The 21,340-nt window shown below is 47.2% G+C and overlaps 1 protein-coding gene across 1 annotated transcript in view; it reads right to left on the bottom strand.

The window, feature by feature from the left end:
- FAM117A (family with sequence similarity 117 member A) overlaps window positions 1–21,340 on the bottom strand; it is a 42,247-nt gene that overhangs the window by 13,436 nt on the left and 7,471 nt on the right. The window contains exon 2 of the mRNA XM_040245654.1: window positions 4,202–4,371. Within this exon, the coding sequence (XP_040101588.1) occupies window positions 4,202–4,371 (170 nt within the window). The remainder of the gene's footprint in view (window positions 1–4,201; window positions 4,372–21,340) is intronic.

The following is a 21,340-nucleotide window of genomic DNA, read 5'->3' on the forward strand; positions in this document are numbered from 1 at the left end:
CCCAAACTGGAACCTCTTTCTTTGCCCCACAGCCAACTAAGCTTCTGTCCAGATTCTGAGGCAGGAAGAGTCCTGGTCCTCACTTTCTCCAGTGACCTTGGCTGGGCTCTGGGGACATAACCCCATGTGTACCTACTATGCGGATGTGCAGAGCAGCATGGTGCCTGGCCTAGTATAAATGTTCAGTAACTACATGGCGAGCTGAAATTCAGCAGGGAAGCCACCATTTGGGACCCTGGCCAGAAAAAGAGGCAGGGAGGGCTCTGAGGGTGGTCGGCCAGCCAGCACCAAGAACTCTAGCTGCAGAGTTAGAGTTCTCTAGTCCCACAGTGTCTGCAACCCTCAAATTTTCCATCATAGACCCATTTTCAAATATTCTGAGCTGCCATCAAACCGTATACTGAACAACTGGTTCTGCTCACCAGTTTGGGAAACAGGCATTGTGCCCAGACCCTCACAACCACAAAAAAAGGCCCGTGATGAGCAGACTGAGTTGTGTGTCATCACCAAATGCTGAGGCACTGTGTTGGGGAAAAGAGAAGGACGGCACAGAGGTTGGGAAAGTCATAGAAAGGGAAAACAAAGAGAAAAAACAGACTTTCTAAACAAAGCCTGCCACCTCTGCCCTGCTAGTCAAGGGCTTAAGCTTATTTTTTCTGCAAAAGGTAACTCAGACCTAAAGGGAGAAAAAAGGTCTATCATCAGGGCATTTCCCAACATCACCTGGAGCCTGAAGAGGAAACAGGGCTAGGGATGAGCAGGCTGGGGCCAGGCGAACAGGCACCCAAGGTTGCATCTGTCTGCAGGATGAGCCACCAGTGGCTCCAACAGTCATCCCACTGTGGTAAGACCACTTCCTCCCTTCAGAAGACTCCCAGAATGAAGGGAGGGGCGATCGCCACCACCAGAATGTGCTGCCATTACCCGCCCAGGCCTGGGGCTAGGAGGGACTGGCCCACGGCACTTGGTGGCCAGCTCTGAGTGACCAGCTGACCTGGGGGTGGGGGGGGCAGACTGACCCAGACAATCCTGGCACAGTTTTCCGAGACATTAAGACACGTCCAGATGATGGTGACACCACAGAGGAGCCTTCCTAGTCCTCAGTGATTGTGCCTTCCGTGTCCAGCACCCACTGCACCCAAGCTCTTCCTTACACCCACCATGCTGACCTCTGGGAGATCTGGTCGTCTTGCTCCTGGTGCACACCCTGGCTCAGAACATGAGCAGCTCCAAAGCCCTCCTTCCCGGATGACGACATTCACAGCCCCTTAGAAGAACCAATTTCCCAAATAAGGTCCACCCACCTCTCTTCCTCACTTGCCCCAAATATCTGGGTAAGCTAGCTCTCTACATCAGACCACAAGTTGCCTGGGAACCAGCCATGCTTCCTTTGTGCTTTCCTAAGGGCTTAAAACATTGCTAAGCCCAAGGAGAGAATACTGGGACTGTTTGCAACCTGCTACCTTCGAGAACTGAGAACTTTAACTCCATCTTCTGCCTTGGGAGAAGCCTTGAGGACAGTGTGTTCTCATGTGAAACTTGCAGGGCTCTTGCCTGCTCCAGGGGTTTGGAGAGGGGAGCTGAGCTGCTTGGCCTACCCCATGACTAAGGCTGCTGTCTTCATTGCAGGTCCTGCCCCAGGAGTGCCAGGGTGATGAGGTCTTCAAACACTCACTCTGGTGGCTGGACGGAGGTATGTATGAGGAGGGGTGGAGGCAGGGGTTGGCGGCACAACTAAGAGAGCAGAAGCGAGGGCCTTCCAGATGTGGTGGAGGTACCACACTGGTGTGGCTAGAAGACAGAGCACAGGAGGTAGGGGGCGGGGGAGGCTGTCGCCCCTCGAGCACAAAGGAATTAGGGGAAGGTGCTGGCGTCATCTATGTTTAGCAACTGCTGCAGTCCATGGGGTTGCAAAGAGTCAGACTGAACTGAACTGAAAGCTTTCAAGAACTTTGGTAGATGTGGCCTTACTACCTTCCCTCCACTCTTCACTACACCCTTTGTATCTCCCCCCATAAAACCTCTCCCCCATCTCCAGTCCTTTCTAGGTGATGTAGCTGTGCTCCGTAGGGGAGGAGTACCAGTTACTTTGGGAGATGTCAGGAGAGGCTTCAGTTCCTTGTGTAACCCCAGTGTTGAAGAATGTAGCTTGTGCCAGGCCAGGGTGCTTAAGCAGGAATTTGAATGGAGCCCAAAACCTAGAAGCAGAAAATTCCCAGAAGGCCAGAAATGAAAGACAGGCCGCGCACATACTTGGGTTTGGATGCCTATGTTGATCAGAATTCTCCCACCTCCTCACTGCAGCCACAATATTGACAGGTTGCTAAGAGTTCCTCGAGGGCTGGAGCCCATCCCAGGGAAAGAGGAAAGCTGCAGAGCTCAGCCTTGCCAGACCCATGGAGGCGCATCGCTGACCTCTGTCTTGCTGTGGCAAGAAGCCCAGACTTGTTATATAAAAGATCTGGCCTGCAGCTGGAGCCTGAGCAAAAACACACAGCCTAGAGCCCATGCCTCTAAATCTGGCCAGGGAACATCTGAGGCCAACCCTGCTCTGAGTTGACAAAGAGAACGCCATCTGAGGAGTGGGATGGAGGCTTCCTAGAAGACGGAGAGCAGGAAATGACAGAGATGGGGATTTAGGGATAGGTGGGGTGTGTGGAAGCCTGCTGTCTGATGAAACGGGTGTAATCATGAGCACATCTGAAGCAACCTCAAGTCCTGCTCCTCCAGGAAGCCCTCCATGACTAGACACGTTACTTGGACTAACCATTCTCTCAAGAGAGAAAGGGATGTGTGCTCCAGGACTGTGATGGGCAATCCTAACCTATACTATTTGCCCTTTTCAGGGGACACAGGGAACAACAGTGTCCAGGGCTCCCAGGAAGTAGGCCTATTTGGTCTGCTACCCAGAGCATGCTTTACAGTCTGTTCCTAGATCTAAAAAGGGCCATCGATTTTAAATGCAAACTTTTGTTGCTCCAAGGTGGCGTATTCCTGTGAGAATGTCCCTCCTGTAAACTGTGCCAGACACTTGGCCCCATCTCATCCCTTGGCTCCCGGTTTACTGGCCTTCATGGAACTGGCATCCAGACTCACCAAGGCCAAACCTTGTTCTCATTTCCTTGTTCTTCACTCTGACACGCCAAGAACAGCACTGGGCATTCAAACATTCACTAATAACACTTGAAAATGGATCTCATTTAAAAAATAAATAAAAGGGACTGATGAGATGTGCTCAACAGAGGAGGACAGGGGAAGTGAGCACACAAAAGCCTTTTCCACTTGGCCAGCACCCCACCTCCGATCAGGCGGGATGGGCACACCGCAGTGACTGCAAAGGAAGAACGGCTGGCCCAGCATCCCCCAGGATGCGGGCTGCCTCGCCTCTGAGCCTGTGTTCTCCCCGCCCTGTTTCCTCTTTCCTGAGAACAACTCATTTGTCCTGAAGTTGAACAGGAATGGGCTTAAACTGCATCAAAGGGAGAAGGTTTGATTCTTCAAAACTTAACTGCTGAGAATGTCAAAGTCCTCAGTCAGACGAAGAAATATCTTTGTATAATTTCACATGTGAGACAACTTTTTGCTCAGGCTAATACTACTTTATTCAAAAACTGACCAACGAACCGGATGATTGTGGAGATTCCTTCTAAGTTTAGGATTGAAGAGGGGACCTGGGCTCCATACGACTCAAATGGGACACCTAAAACCCCAGAAAGGGCTGCTGACTAAGGAGCAACTCTCCATTATCTGAGAACTTCCCACTCCTGTTGCTTCAGTGGGATACATCCTGGCTCAACACATATTTTGGCGACCTCTTTCAGTTGTCTGGGGAATGCATACTCAGCTGAATATTGGCTTGTTTTAGCAAGGTAAACCTCATTTATTAAAATCTAGAATAAATTCCAAAATCAACTCTTGTATATCCACACATGAATACTCAAAGACAAACGGTTTGGCTTCTCTCTCCCAACAGGTGGAATGCAAACTCATTTTCAGGTAAATTTACAAAGAGAACTAAGCTGGTAAACATGAGATGATGAAAAGCTATATGTTATAGCTTTTCATGTATAGTGAATATGTATAGCTGCAACCGAGGACAAATCACGTACATGATTGAGGGTTGACAAGTAGACTCAAGACCTTCTCAGTCACCCCACCACCCCATCCTTACCCCTCACCCCATTAGAGAGAGCTTCGTTACCTGGGTGGCCTTGTCATTGGTACAGCAGGTGAAGGCCCCATCAGCATCTCGTGGCCACTGGCCCAGAAGGTAGGAGCTGAGGATGGTGTCCAAGGAGAATGTACGTCGGACCTGGGGTGGCTGAGGCCTACACCCTGGTTTTTCTGGGCCCACAGAGCATGGGACGCTGGCTGGAAGAGAGCACAGCCCGTACACCTAGAGGTCAGCATGGAAGCAGGCGTGGTCATCAGCTGTCTCTCTTTTAGGAAGCCTGGCTGAACTGCTGCACCTTCACTCACTTCCCTCCTACAGGAACCCGAAGCAGCCCGTGAAAGCACATACAGCTTGACCAAAGCTCTCCTGACTTAACCAGCTGGTCTTTGTCACTGGAAACAATTTACACCATGTCCCTCTGGATGAGGGGTTACTTTATAGACGTCCTCTTTCTCCTGTTCCTAATGCACTACGAACTGTGAACTCCAGGTTTCCACACTGAGTTTCCCGAGAGAGGTCTCCCATCAATAAAAAAACAACTGGATGCTGGAAGTGGACAGAAACCAAGTTTTCCTTCATCTTTTGTTTCCTGCCTTCTTCTTCCTTGCAGCTGTCTGACTGCAGGGCTCCTATGCATAAATTCATAGCTCTGGGGAACCTAGGTGACTGAGACAGACAGAATGATGTAACTACTTTCATCTATCCAGGCTCCAGGAGAATATCTCAGTCTTTTGGTTCTCTCCTCTGTCTCTGACCCCTGGCTAAACAGAACAAAAATAAACCACTTATAAGTCCACTTATTTTATTTTTACCTTGATTAAATCTTTCTGGGAGAAGGTAAAAGTTGAAACTGTTGATAAAATCTAAGAGTTGTAGAATCATCTGTAACTTTCAGTTATCTGAGTTGACCATGTCTTCCACAACCACATTCAAAACACACTACGGCCTTAAGCTCTATAAAATTTTTCCCTTTAAACAAAGCAAAATGCTTCATATCTGTATTAATCTCTTGATAATTCATGTGTGCATTAATCACAGCAAAAGGAACTGGGGACTGTAGATATAAATAAACTTGAAGAGCTTTATATTAAGAAGACCCTAACAGGTTGGTAGTTCCTCAAAAAGTTAAATAAAGAATTACCCTACAATCCAGTAATTCCACTTCTAGGTGTATATATATAAAAGAATTGAAAGGAGGGTCTCAAAGAGATATTTGTACACCCACGTTCATAGCAGCGCTATTCACAGCAGCCAAGAGGTAGAAACAACCAAGTGTTCACTGATAGATGAAAGGATAAACACAATGTGTTCCAAACATACAAGAGAGTCTCAGAAAGGAATGAGGTTCTGATACCTGCTATACCATGAATGAAACTTTAAAACATTATGCTATGTGAAAAAAAAAAAAAAAAGCCCAACACAAAAGAACAAATATTACACGATTCCATTTAAATGAGGTACCTAGGATAGGCAAATTCATAGGGACAGAAACAGAACAGATTCCCAGGGGCTCAGCAGGAGAAGGGAATGGAGTATTATTACTTAATGGGCACAGAGTTTCTGCTCCCAGGTGGTGCTGGTGGTGAAGAACCTGCCTGCCAATAAAGGGGACGTAAGAGACACTGGTTCAAACCCTGGGCTGGGAAGGTCCCCTGGGAGAGGGCACGGCAGCCCGCTCCAGGATTCTTGCCTGGAGAATCCCATAAACAGAGAAGTCCACAGGGTTACAAAGAGTCGGACATGCTTGAAGCCACTTGGCAGGCATGCACCAGTTTCTGCTTGGGGCAATGAAAATGTTCTGGACAGGGACAGTGGTGATCATCACACAACATTGTGAGTGCGCTTAATGCCACTGAATCATAAACTTAAAATGGTTAAATGGGAAATTTTATGTTACGTGTCGTGTGTGTGCGACTCTGTGACCCCGTGGACTGTAGCCCACCAGGCTCCTCTGTCCATGGGATTTTTCCAGGCAAGAATACTGCAGTGGGTTGCAGTTTCCTCCTCCAGGGGATCTTCTTGACCCAGGATCGATCCCGTGTGTCCTGAGTCTTCTGCTTTGGCAGGTGGATTATTTACCACTGAACCACATGGGAAGCCCCTCTGTCTGTTTCACCTCAATAGAAAAAAGAGAAACACTAGTAATACTATCTACATTCTCCAAATCCATTTAAATATTTACACACATTTTACTGTGTGAAATGTATCACATGACATAGTAATCAATATGAAATGTATTAATGATATTCTTCTTTGTTCTACCCATTTCATATACTCATTTTCAAGTATGAACAATCCACATATCTGTCATTTTTAATACAATGTATTAAAAAAGCAAAGATACCACTTTGCCAACAAAGGTCTGTATAGTCAAAGCTATAGTTTTTCTAATAGTCTTGTATTTCTCGTAGTCATGTATGGATGTGAGAGTTGGACCATAAAGAAGCCTGATCATCAAAGAATTGATGCCTTCAAACTGTGGTCCTAGAGAAGACTTGAGAGTCCCTTGGACTGCAAGGAGATCAAACCAGGAAATCAACCCTGAATATTCATTGGAAGGACTGATGCTGAAGCTGAAGCTCCAATATTTTGGCAACCTGATATGAAGAGGCAACTCACTGGAAAAAACCTTGATGATCTTTCCCTCAATCTGGGAAAGATTGAGGGCAGGAGAAGGGGGCAGTAGATGATGAGATGGTTAGATATCATCACCGACTCAATGGACATGAATCTGAGCAAACTCCAGGAGACAGCAAAGGACAGGGAAGCCTGGTGTGCTACAAACCATGGGGTCACAAAGAGTTGGACACAACTTAGCAACTGAACATTTTACCAAGTTGATATACAGTAGTTTGCTTAGCCACTCTCATATTATTAGATGTTTGAGAGTTTCCCTTCAATTTGAATTTCATAAATATTATTGTATGGATAACTTTTAGTCTCAGTTTTTATCTAATTCCTTTTGTCTAATTCCTATAGTTCTAGATCATTTCCCTCAGCCATCATATATGTGCTCATTTAAAACAAATTAAAAATGACATAAAAATGTGGGAACTTCCTTGGTGGTCTGGTGGTTAGGACTCCATGTTTTCACTGCTGTGAACCCAGGTTCTCAGGGAACTAAGATTATGGAAGTCACATGGCACAAACAAAAGATAAATTTAAAAAAAAAAAAAAGTAGTGCAAAGAAACATGTAAATAAACAAGAAAAAAGCTTCAAATCTCAACACCCAGAGATCAATTCAGTTCAGTTCAGTCGCTCAGTCGTGTCTGACTCTTTGTGACCCCATGGACCGCAGCATGCCAGGCCTCCCTGTCCATCACCAATTTCCAGAGTTTACCCAAACTCATGTCCATTGAGTCAGTGATGCCATCCAACCATCTCATCCTCTGTCGGCCCCTTCTCCTGCTTTCAATCTTTCCCAGCATCAGGGTCTTTTCAAATGCATCAGGTGGCCAAAGTATTGGAGTTTCAGCTTCAACATCAGTCCTTCTAATGAACACTCAGGACTGATCTCCTTTAGGATGGACTGGGTTGGATCTCCTTGCAGTCCAAAAGACTCTCAAGAGTCTTCTCTAACATCAGCATCAATTCTTCGGTGCTCAGCTTCATTGATAATACTATGAGATATACATCCTTGGGGGCCTTGCCTTCTGTGCAGTGTGTGCGTGCATATATTTCAAAATAAAAATGGGATTATACTGTACATTTTGCAGTGTTTTCACCTTATAAACACCTTTCCAAACCAATATACAGTGATCTCAACACATCATTTTAAATGACCTTCACACTCTTAAAACTCTTCAAAGGCTTTCTTTCAAAGATGGTACTCAAAAAGCCTCGTGTTCTGGTCCCACTTACCTTTTCTTTACAAATCACTACTCTTCAAGGTATCTTATGTCCCAGACAAACTACTGTACACCATTTCCCATCCACGACATGGGCCTGACCTCCTCTGAGGTTTTGCACATGTGGATCAGGGCTAAAATCTGACCCAGCCATCAGGGCCAGCCTAACCATCTCCACCTTGACGGAGCCTCCTGGGTCCCCTGGAAGGAATGTCTCAGATTTTCTGATTTTCCTCAGTACTCTATACTCTTCCTTTTTTCTTTTCTGTCTAGGTGCTCTGTGCAGCATCAGAATCTTAATTCCCTGTCCAGATTCAACTCATGCCCTCTGCAGTGGAAGCACAGAATCTTAACTGCTGGACCCCCAGAAAAGCCCTTGCTGTGTCCTCTTCTAGTACTTTGCAGCCTCTCTCGGATGACAAGTATTTGTAACTCCCAGATAATAAATAACCAGTGGCCAATGGCTGTGTCTAATTTATCTTTGAACCCCACACAGCATCTACAGCATAGGGCTGAATACTGGCAGATGCATTAAGTATTTGCACAAAATCAAAAACCTGTTACTATAAGGGTGAGCCTGCTCTAACTACACCTGGATTCCAAGAGTGTCTGCCTTGCAAATCCATGCTCACCCAGCTCCCTGTGAGTAAATCCCCCCGAGTCGCTTGTCCCTTTCCTCTGAGGCTCAGGGAGGCCCAATGTCTTTCCTTTCTTCCCTGCACCTGTTGCTCAGTAAGTTAGTAACAGGCATGCTAGGCTCAAGTCCCAGCTGCATCTCCTACACTGGCATTTCAACCACTTGTTTTTCTATCCTTGGTTTAAGATCAGAAGATGGCAATCCGGATATTTCTGGGAGCTTCTGACCCATGCTAGCATCCTGGCCAGACACCAAAATGCTATCCTGTGGTTCTCTCAAACTGTCTCTCAAGAGTCCACGGATGAGGCAGGGGTTCTGGAGGGCAAGTTTACAAGATTACACGACAGAGAAGCAAAGAGCAGGTGGGAAGCAGATGAGCCAGAGACTGGCATAGAGGCCAGAACACCATGATCCTAACAGCTGCTTCACTGCTGTTGGAAGGAAGGGGGCTGTGGCTCCAGGGGTGAGAAAAAGCTCTGGGGAGAAAGATTTCTTGGAGACACCTCTCCCAGCCCCTCAGCAGAATTTGTTGCAAAAACCTCCTTTAGAATTTTTCCATTCTGAGGCTTTAAATATACCCCTATTTACATAATACTTTCAAGTTTTACCCCAAAGTACTTGTGTGGGTACAGTCTTTTGTTTTCCTAAAAGGGATTCCAGAAAGACTGATAAGGAAAACAAGGCACAGGGAAGTCTAGTCTTGCACTGGACTTGGTCACCCAGGGAGTGAGGAGCAGTCATACATTCAAACCCAAGCCTCCTCCTTCCTACATCAGCTTACGGGGGCTCTCGGCCTTCATGTGTCAGTAATGCCCTTGAGGGTGTGGACACCTGCCTACACGCCTGGCAGCTCCCTCAGGGAGGGGGGTGAGGAAGGAGACTGCGGGCCTGACCAGGATGTCTGCTTATTTTGGGGGCGGGCCGGTGGGGGGAGCAGATGGTTAGTTGGTTTTCTGGAGAATGTTTTGAAACCTGGGGGAAAGTCTAGTATCCCTAGGGATGTCTGAAACCACGTCTGTCTTACACTGTTCCCATGGATACCCTTCACAGCCTACCCCATTGCTGAACTACGTGGGTCCACTCTCAAGGGCAGCAACCAGAGGCTACATCACTCCCCAGCACCCCCAGGGCTAGGGAGGGCCCAAGATCCTGGAATTTGGTATAAGACTCCAACCACCCATTTTGGTCAATTCTACATGCCCTCCAGTCATTTCTGACCAAAGTTATTCATAAAGACTCTCAGGGTTTCGGGGGTTCTGACTTGCTTCTCCATATATTAAAAAAAAAAAAAAAAGGAAAATCACCAAAACTAATTAGGGCAAAACCGAGGTGTCACATTCCCCCACAAATGCAACACAAACCAAAGCCGAAGTCAGACACTGGCATGTTCTGCACCACCCTCAAAGGGGCCACAGGCTGGTGGAGCGTGGCCCCGACATATCTGGAAGGGACCTGGGTACAAGCAATCTGGTTCCAATCTCAGCTCGGCCCTCACTGTGATGTGGCTGCAGCAGGCACCATGCACTCTTCATCCCTCACCAGACCTGCTCTCCTGTCGTCGAGCACAGTCCCGGCTTATTATCTCTTAGGGAAGCAGCACTCCCCAACCTTTCTTTCCATGGACCTGGAGTGGAGGGGATGGTTTCAGGATATTTCAAGCACATTACACTTATTGTGCCCTTTGTTTCTAATCTAATGCTGCCGCTGATCTGAGACAGGTACCGGTCGGACCCCTGCTGCAAAGAACAGAAGATGAGAGGCAAAAGATTTTAAAGTCTCTGATAGATTACATCAAACCAATTACTGTCAGTTAACCCTTCCCCACACTGTGATCTTTTAGGACTGAAGGTGGAGGTGGGGCGTATAGGAAGAGGAGACACGCAGGGTGAGTTCCAGCCACAAACGTCCCCTGGGAAGGGGGCAGCTTAGTGTCAGAGCCTTTTCCTTCCCTAGGGTTGGTCTAACCCAGGCCGGACAGTCTCCAGAGAATAGTGCAGGGGAACCTGCCGCTGGGAGGTTCAGGCATCAGCGGCTTGGTCAGCTTGGCATGTCCCGAGTGTGTGCAAATGGAACAGGAGCTCCTGGGCCCTCCCTCCCTCATGGGTGCACCGGAAAGACCTGGGGATGGGGTTCTGCCCTGCAATTGTGTGATTATGGTTAAAGGAGAAGCGCTGAGAAGTCACAAAGAACGGTTGCTTGTGGTCGGAAAATGGACTGGTTTCATTTCTGGAAAGTACCCTCTCAGATTTGGGAAACAGGGGGAGCGAAACAGGACAATTGGCTGCCCTGTCTGAGAAGAGCCGCCCCTATCACGACAGGCCAAGACAAAGCAACAGGCTGCCGAGGCACTGGCTGGGTGGCTGCAGGAGGGTGGGGTGTCCTGTTTACAGTGCTGTGGGTATTATCAGCCCATCGCATGCAGCAGCCTCTACAGCCCAACCACCTGGTGAAGCTCCCTGGCACAGGGCCAGGCTGTTTCACCATGCAGCTGAGCAGTGGCGGATGCTTCGGTTCTTGAGCAACAGCAAATGAGGAAAACAAAACAGCACACACCGGAGATAAGAAGCCTTAGGTGCTATCTTCCGGAGCCACTTGGCCCTGTCTCCCAACTGCTGCCTGTGTATGGCTTCGGGGAGGGGGCCTCTGAGTGGAGAGGACCAGTGGTCCAGTGTCTGTGCCTTGGGGAACAGTGAATAGGACGGAAACACACGAACCGCTGACAAGGGGACTGGCACACCACAGCAGACTGATCGATTCCTTCAGTAGCAGATTCTAAGTGCCCATCATGAGCCAGCAATGGTGACACAGGAGGAGCAGGACAAGAAGCTTGCTTCTGACCAGGCTGAAGTGGGGGCAGCCAATATAATCCGTAAGGGCCAGGCTGCCAGCTCAGCCTCTGGGGTTCCTCCAGCCACTGACTCTCCAGAAGGACCTCATATCCCTGGCTGGAAATCAGCTCAGGCCTGACCACACCAGCAAACCCCCACTCTGAGAACCCAAAGGAGAAGGGCAACAGCTCTTAGGAGGAGGGGTTGGGACGGGAGGAAGGCAGCAGATGACCCAGGAAGTGAGGCATCTGCGGCTGCCCTTCTCAACTTGGCCAGAGCTAGACTGCAGGGTGGAGGCTCAGCAGCTTACAAGGAGAGAATAGCCCCTGAACAAAGGGTCCTGGCTGAGCAGCTATGGGGCTACTTCCCTTATTTTACTATCTTTTGGGCAACGCAGGAGAAGCCTGGGAAGTAAGATGAGGCTACTCTCCATCCATTCTCCAGACTCACTCCATGAGTCTGAGTAACCCCAAACTATCCAAAAAGGACTACAGAAGTAAGAAGAGACAGTCAATGAGATTTCACACGTGGCAAAACTCAGCAACAGGCAGGTTCAACAAACAAGTTATTAGTCGCTTTCTCATGTCGCTGAGGTTTGAACCAATATCAGCACTAGTCTTCTCACCTCCTCTCTTTAAGAGAAAAAACTCTCATTGTAACAGAAGCTGTAAATATATTGGAGGAAATTAAAGGAAATTTTAAAATGCAGATTAGCAAAACTTAAAAAATGATGCATGCCACCAGTCAGAAACCACCACTGAGCAATCCTTCCTGATCTCAGGGCACATACGTAGGCATATATATAGTTTAAAATGAGATCCTGTTACATATGTTTTTTTAACAATGTGCTTTTTTCAGTCGCTGATCTTCACGCTGGGAGCGGGCAGAGGCAGGGCCGCCGGGAGGCTGGGGCAGGCAGCCGGCTGCACACCGGGGAGCAGGCCCTGTCCTGTCTCCTAGCTGGGATGCAGCACTTTCGTTGGGGGTGGGGGGAGGGAGGAATGCTCATCTGGAGGGGAGCAAAGTAAAACAGAGATTCTGAGTTTCTAAACATTTCCCCAATACCAGATTTGCAGTAATTAGGGGAAGTTCCTTCTTGCAGCTTCATAGGGATTACTTTTCCATTTTAGTATGTGTGTTGGGATTAAGCAGTGCAGGCAGTCTTCTGAGCGGCTTGTGGTCCCGCGCCGCTTAACTGCTTAACTCAGGGACATGTGGGTTTTGGAGGGAAGTTGTGGTCAAACCGAAATCCCCAATATGACTGTACAGGAGTTAGAAGCCCTCCTTGGAAAGCCCAAGGAGACCCCATCCATCCCAGCTGGGAAAATTAAACCCGGAGCTTTAAACACTTCTTTCAACACCAAGCAATAGCTCATTTCAACCATAACAGGGAGAAGAAACTAAAGAAATGAGATTAAAAAGAAGAAAAAAAAGAGTAACAGCACATTTCCCTTACCAAGAAGGCTTAACTAAAGAGAAAAAAAATGAAAAACTTCAGCCAAGACCTCAATACCGGCTCTGTACTTAATACTCCCTCCATATCTAAGTGTGCAGCTCAAGTGAAAGCATTTCTTGCTGTGTGTCTGACTCCCCAGGATGCAGGCCACACCTATGGGTGGCTGGAGAGAAGGGTCAGTAGAAACTCATTTGGAGGTGTCACTATGGGGAAAAAATAAGGAAGTCCCAGACTCTTCCTAGCAAGGAGGGAAAGGGTGATTCCACAGTGTACATGTGTGTGTGTGCGTGTGTGTGTGCACTTGTGCGCACAAAGAGAAGACAACAGTTACTTAGGTATTTGTTCAATTCTCAAGCAGCTGCAGTTAGAAGAAAAGGAAGTGGTGTGGACTTTTCACCTTTTATCTGAATTCTTTGAAAAGGAGTTCTGTAGGATTTCAACATTCTTAAAACAGGACAAAATACTAGCAGTTACTGATTGGAGCATGCTTTCTTTTGGGATCTAGTTGGCCTTTGTAAGAAGAGCATAAATAGCCATGGCCTAGCCTTCTCCCCCTAAAAACAATTCTCACACCTTGTTTATTTGGGAGTGATGAATTTCTAGATTGCTAGAAACTCAGAGGACAGGCATAAACCTTCCGTATCTTCACTCCAGACAACAATCTGATTCCTATCAAGCAGAGAAGAAATCACGATGCCCCGTCAGCTCTTTAAAGATAAAAGAGGTGAAGGAAGAACCAGAGGTTGGGGAGGTTCATCTACAGTCAATCCTGTGAGAGGACAACCGTGATTGAAACCCTACCCTGCTTTCTGTTCTGAACGTGTATGCCCCACATACTCTCAGGAATTCTCCAGGTGAGGGCCCAGAACACCCTCGTGGAGACATTTCTCCAAGGCCACAGAGCAACTTGAGACACAGGTCTTTTTTCCCCACAGAAGATTTTTCAAAGTTCATTTCCCCTCTTGTGTTTCATTGTCAGATTCAATTGGCATGACTGGCTGGATGCCTTGGCTCAGGAACTTCCCTTCAGTCTGGAAGGGTTCTCTATTCCTTTCCCCCACTAGGAACCAGCGCAATCAAACCTGCATCCAGGGGACAGTTCTGCTCACTGGGCATGTGAGACGAAAGGACAAAGAAGACTATTTAAAAAGGAGGGATCCCTTTTCTAGTGAGAACAGTGGAAAGTGAGTGAAAGAAAGAAAAGGAAATAAGAACAGAATTACAAAAAAAGAATAGAATTACAGATAATGTTCAAATAGTCAAAATAATTTCTGCTTTGTAAACAAATCATGACTTAATCTTAGCTTCATCTAGCCTGCCTTCTCCCTAACCTCACGAACTGCCAGACAGCAACATATGTGTGAGTAGCCGATACTCAATTTACTATCAGTCCAAGTCACACAAAATAACCTAGACTTTGACAGAATTTGATGGCCTAAATTTGTTGCCTTCCCCCGCTAGTGGATTCCAAAACTCCCCAATTTTTCACTCCTCTTTAGAACAGCTCACATTAATACTCATGCCCTTCTCTGTTAGTTTAGAACCAGCTTTATGCAGCTCCCAAAGTAACAGCTCAGTCAGGAAGAGTCATCAGTGGATGCCAAAACTACTGGGAAAAACATTGTGGGGAACAGAATATTTAAATGCTGAAGTATCTCCCCATAAACCACTTATAAGAGAATAATGTACTTCTGCAATGGGGAAACTGGTGGTCACCACCTCGAGTGATCAAACTCAGCATTACTAGTAATGGAAGACCTGACCCCATGTGCCTCCTGAAGGGATACATCATGGGCACACAACTTCACCCAAGAAATGTTCGTGCCCAAAATGTTTTACTTGAATCAAATCCAGACCTAACTTCCCACTTGCAGGAAATACAGGGGATGGAGGCAGTTTCGATCCCTGGCTAGGAAACTAAGATCCTGCATGCTGCCCAGCATGACCCCAAATTTTAAAACAAACAAACAAAAAACTAAATTAAGAAGTGGCGTGTCGTCCCAGGAGCAAGACCTAGACGGGGCAGACTTAAGGGGTTCCCACAGATCCAGAAACACAGCTGGAGTTGGACATCACCTCAGTTAAGCCTCACCATGTTAGCCCTGGTCATCTATTCGCCATTACTGCTCTTCAGCAGGAATGTAGGAACCACTGAGATCCCAGGGAAAATGAGTAAAGGTAGCTAAAGGGAAGGTAGCTAGATCCCAGGAGGAAGGTGAACTGTGTGAGTGTAAAAACAAAGGACAGAAAAAGACTTTAATTAGGAAGGATTCCAACCAGATAAAAGGAAGAACTTCCTGCTCATCAGAACAGGAGGGACGGATGAGGAAGATGGTAGTGTCTGCTCTTGAAGAGCTCCAGGGAAGGACCATCACGTGGCCCCAGAGGTCTCAATATCCACCTCCCAGAAGGCAGGAGGTTGTACCTGGCGAGTTTGAGTCCCAGCTAGTTCTAGAATTCCCCAACTGTTTAAGAGTGAGTAATAAGAGATGGCTACTGACAGAGTCAGCTAAACTGAAAGCCCCAAAGCCCATGCTGTCATTTGGGGCAAAATTAGCTAAGGGAGAAAACAGGCACAAAGTCAAAGAGAGACATGTCTTACCTGGGCTGATCAGGCGGCTGTATTGTGGGCTCCCAGGCCATCTCTCCCACCTCCACCCCCACGCAGGGGAGTATAAATAGCACTCAATTTACCTGTGGCTTGCCACAGGCAGGAGGGCTGTCACGTGGTAACTGCTGAGTAGACACCAGAGCTCAGGGGGCAGGTTTGCTCAGTTGCTACACCTCAGTAGGTCTGACAGGACCGCTTCTCTGGTTCATTCTGCTTCGGGCTGGGGGTTGGTGAGGGGGGGTTAAAGGAGCAATTAACCGATTCTGTTTCTCAGGGCCATGCTTTGCCTTCAGGGTCTAAAATCCTATTAGGGTTGACTCTGCTCAACCCTCAAAGCCTTGAAAACCTCCATGGATCATTTTGTCCCACTTGCAAAGTCTTCTCTGGTTATGTCCATCTCTTTACTCAAGTTCTACTCTGTTCCCAGCTTCAAAATGGAAATACTCAAAAGACCACTCCATCCCACCGAGTTATTCTCTCTCTACCTGGCCTCTGACATTCTGGAACTGATCCAGCCTGACCTCAAATCCCAGGCAAATTCCCAGGCTGTGCCTGGTGGAAAAACCCCAAAGTGTGCTAGGCAACATTCCAGGGCAGCCCCTGCTCTAAAGCCCCAGTCGTGCTGGTTGCTTAGATCTCCTAAGGGAGGCTCAAAGGTCATATAGTGCCTCCAGGGTAAACCCTGTCTGAAACACGAGATCAAATGGCTCCTCTAGAAAGAGCCTTGAAAGGTATGACCTTGGGAAGACTTTTCCTACCCTCACTGTACACCTGAGACGACTGATGACTTCACCGCAGGATGCTTGTCAAGTGACCTCTCCACATGTGCCTTCAGGGGCTGAGGAGGACATAGAAGGTGGGCTATACCATTTTCCCCATATATGATGGGTTTTGTATCTGCCCTTAAACCAAAAGCTGCTTGACAGTAACGATACCTTTTATGAGTCAGGTAAAAAACAGGTTTATCCTCCTGAAGCAAAGGGAGAATATGATCCATGGGAACAGACTGGGGTGTTAATAACCAAGATGTCCCCTCCATGCCTCTAAGAGCTGGAAGAAAAAGACTCAGTGGTCAGGGTCCCCCTCAAGTAGACAGCTCTGGCCATCCGTACAGCAGCTCTAACACAGGCCTCTACACTGCACAGAACCCAGCAGGACCTTGGGGACAGCCTTTTCTCATCCTCTTGCATGTTATCTGGATTCTGGATGCTATCCACTGGGCGGTGATTTTGGGGTGAGACAGAGCCAAAAGAACACTATATAGCTTGATAACCGCTTAAGAACACACAACCGAAGCATAAAGACTGGCATAGTAATATACTAAAGGGGCTTCCCAGATAGCTCAACTGGTAAAGAATCCGCCTGCAATACACAGACCCCAGTTCGATTCCTGCATCAGGAAGTTCCCATGGAGAAGGGATAGGCTACCCACTCCAGTCTTCTTGGGCTTCCCTGGTGGCTTAGACTGTAAAGAATCTGCCTGCACTGTAGGAGACCTGGGTTCGATCCCTGGGTTGGGAAGATCCCCTGGAGGAGGGCATGGTAATCCATTCCTGTATTCTTGTCTGGAGAATCCCTATGGACAGAGGAGCCTGGCGGGCTACAGTCCATGGGGGCCCAAAGAGTCGGACGTGACTGAGTGACTAAGCACAGCACAGTATAGGAAATGCTCGGGGGTCCATTTCACGTAACTGGCTGGAGTACCTGAAAAAAGTCCTTTGAGGCCAACTTAACCACACTCACACTTTAGGGTGGTCATGGGGTGGCAATTTTGGTAAACGACACATACTAAAACTAAACATCTTCCAAAAACTGTTTCTTCTATGTTAAGAAGTAGAGTTGGACTCATTCACTTACCCCAATTCTGAAAGCTGGCAGGAAATGTCAGTAAACAAAAATGTCAGGAATAATTCAAGTGCCTTGAAGGAGCACAGACAGATGCAGAGTACGCAGTGTGGAGTGAGAGAACAAGGGCTGGGAACAAACAGTAGCGTCTGGACCCTTAACACTGCTTAGCGGCGAAGACCAGATCCACTCCTCTTGGGGCCCTGTGGTCAGTGGAAGATTTTCATTGACAAAGAGTGCAGCCCTTCATTTGTGTATGAAGTTGTAACTTCTGTCTACTTGGTGAGATGAGTTGCACTAAAGCATAGGCTCCTGTATACTCACAAGGTGGTGGGCACAACAGGCAGACTGGTACACAGCCAAGAAAGCTGCCTGGGCCAGCCTATAACTGGCATCACTTTCTATTAGTAAACAAAACTTATTTTCCCCTCAGGTTTCTACTATAAAAATGAAAAGTAGTATTACTCTGCAGCTCTGGCACACGAAAGCCTTCTGATTTCATGTATTTTAAGAAATGCAGAGAGCTGAATGAAGAGCAGAGTGAGAACGTTTCTCAGAATGAGGAAGCACTTTTCCCTAGAAGATACCTGGATATCCTGAACATGCTCGGTGTAGATTAGCAGCTTGCTGCAACACTGCTGACCCCTCTGCCGGGTCAATGTGGGGCATGGAATGGGCTCAGACACACGGTAGCAGGCACCCAGTGGCTCTCAGAATCTGAGGCCAACCTTGTCCAGCTCAAGCAGCAGGGACAAGCTGCAGTCTCCTACCATAACGGTCAACACTTGGACTCAAATCCTGCCTCAATGTGCTACACGAACTCAAGACGAGTCACTTAACTTCTTTGGGCTTTGGTTGTTCTTTCTGTTAAATGGGAAGAATAAGAAATGTTACAAGGATGACAGAAGAAAACTTCCATTCTAAAGAACTCCTGATACAGTCAAATTAGCCTAGCATATATTCATTTTTCAAAACTTTTTATTTGGAAAGCATTTCAAACATATAGATGTAAGAACAAGAACAGTACACAGAATACCCATACGCCCTCTCCCCAGATTTGCCTGTTGTTAAACATTTGTCCTGTTTATCATTTGCTTTCTTTCACATGCACTTTTCCTTACATACACACTCATATATATGCTCTCCTACAGTCACATCCAGCTCCCACATGTTCTCACTTAAGACAAATGTGAGCGTGTGCACACACACACACATACACACTCACATCCACCTACACAACACATACTGTCCTTTGCTGGGTTTTGTGTGGTGGTCTGTCTAAACGACCAGAACAGGGGGCGGGGTGGGGGGCGGGGCGGGGAGGGGTTCGCGATGAAGAAAAAGCCAAGTGGGGCATGCTAGTCGGCAATGGGTCCACAGCCCCACTCCCCACTCCCCACCTCCAAAGCAAAAGTAAGCCCTCGCATATTCTGGCTTAGAGATGAACTATTACATGGACAGGGAGCAGAAAAAGTACTTTTTACATAAGATAGTTGGTTTCCTTTTCTTTTTCTTTAAACAAGAAAAAAACACACAAAAAAAACAACAACAAAAGCATTTAAATGAAGCATAGAAACAACTTTATTATATAGAACTATATTTATATTTGTTATAATGGGGCTTTACCTATGCAGTTGGGAAATAACTGGGAAAGAAAGGTTCCACATAAGCATATGGTTATTAGAACATTCAAGAATTCTATACAAAATCTAGTTTTGTAAGAGAAATAAGGATGTCAGAGCTGCCCATAACCCTCCCTAGGAAGCAGCCCAGGCAGTTCTCCATGATACCACATCCCCAGATGGAGCTTTCTCCTGAGTTCAAGTCCCTGCCAGTCCCCTTATTGGATACACACTTGTCTCATAAAGGCACTATCAGGTATCACAATGACTCCACTCCCAGTTAATCTAAAGCTAGAAGAGAGACACATTCAAGCAGGACATGGTCAGGGTGGTGGAGGTCTGCAACAGTCATCCCCTATATGGAGGACTAAATTGTCATCTAAGCCACAATCCCATCTGTACCTATCTCCCCACCACAGGAATGCACCACCCACGTTTATCTGGGTGATTTGGGGGGATTCCACACTTACACATAAGAAAGACACCCTTTCCCATAAGCTCCATCTTAAGAATATCTCCTTGACATGGGTCAAAGCTCAGCAACCATAACCATGACTCCACAGAGGTAGGAAAACTCTGCCTCTTGGTTAGCTTCTCATTCCGCATGGAAATTGCATATTTCAAACCCGCTGAAAACACTCAAAAGCTGCCACCATATCACACATATAATGTTGCTACCATCGACTTCCAGTCAGCCACATCAAATGGACAGTCACTTATGGGGCGCTAAAGGAACAGACAGATTTCTCTGCAGCCCATCTTCTTAATTCTCTCTGGTCAGTTAAACATATGAACTTTTGCTCCTGGTATACATGTATGTGAGCAGAAGGGAAACAGGCTGGATGTGTGCGGGCAGGCAGCACAGGATGCCAGCCTGGAGGGAAATTCCTCACCGGCTCTCCACGCATAAGTGGGAAGAGCCCTGGATCAGGAGCAAAAGGACTTTACTAGTCACACAGTCTCAGGCAGGTCACTTCCTTTGAGGGCCTCAGTTTTCCTATCTGCAAAAACAAGCAAATGCCACCTGCACCTGCAGGTGTTTGACGAGAATAAAGGAAAAACATTCAAGGGTACCGACTGCAAGCAACGAAGAGCTAAATACGCAGAACGCACTGTCAACGAATGCTACCCACATTCTCGACTTCCCTGAAAAATGCACATGGATTTTGGGGCTTTCTTGGGTTGGGATCCAAACTTTCTTTCCACAGAAGTAGCTGCTTTAGCATTCTGTGAAAAGAGAACTCTCCAGGATAGAGGTTCCAATGAGAAAGAGTCCAGGTGCTGCCTCCGGCATTAAGATGTGCACACACCACACGGATGGCCTTGCATGGGCCTCCCCTCCCCAACCTTGAAATTCAGACGACAAAATATTGTGAAAGCTCTCTGGTTGCATCCCTCTGTCACGCCAAATGCTATCCACTCCACTCTCAACTCCCAATTTGTGTGTCATATCTGATGGGCATGAGTTACAAGACAATCGCCAAATAGGGGCCAGGCATCAGGTTCTCAGCCAGCTTGCAGGTGTGGGGCAGGGCGCGCACGTGTTATCAGCTGCGGTTCTCTCAAAGCAGTGTGGGCGATCAAACACACACAGGGCACAGAAAACTCTTAAAGGGAAGCAGTATGTGGCAATGGGGTTGGAGGGTGGAGAAGAGGGGAGGAGGGGAGAAACTGCTTTTTTTCCCCTTATAATCACATTTTTACTCTGTTCAAAGTTACCCCCAGCTGGGCAGGTTTATGAAACCGTTTTGACTAAGCCGCCAGGACTGCAGTTTGGCAGAAGAACACAGGCTCTACACGTGACAGTGTAGGCATCAGGGCTTGGAGAACGACAGTGAGCATCTCCTTACAGTACTTCCCCCATTTGGTGGGAAAAGAGAAGAAGAAACAGCAGTGCTTTGTATTAATATAAAGGATGGTGCCTGGGTTGGGAGGGGAGCTTCTAGCCTGATCACACCTCTGGTCACCCTAAAGCCAACAATTTTGTCTAGCCAACAAGCTAGACAATTCCGTTCTTTAGCCCAGAAAAGCTGCTTATTCAGATTCTGCTTTCCTTATACATTATAGCACTCCTAGGAATTTGGTGCAAATCCACCTGGAATCAAAGGACATCCAGCCTCCATCCTTGGCTTCTCACCCATATACACGTCTAAGCCTAAAGCCAGGTCATCTAGCTCTTTTACAAAATCACAACAAAATCCTAAACATTGGCTGTTTCCATGGATCAACCTGGTAACTAACCGCCAAGCTCACCCTCTGGCTTTCAGTGTGGGGGGGAAGAGAATCTACAGGCCTAGCAAAGACATCCATGGAAATGC

This window comes from Oryx dammah, unplaced genomic scaffold (genome assembly GCF_014754425.2).
Source record: "Oryx dammah isolate SB20612 unplaced genomic scaffold, SCBI_Odam_1.1 HiC_scaffold_8, whole genome shotgun sequence".
Taxonomy (NCBI): Eukaryota; Metazoa; Chordata; class Mammalia; order Artiodactyla; family Bovidae; genus Oryx; species Oryx dammah.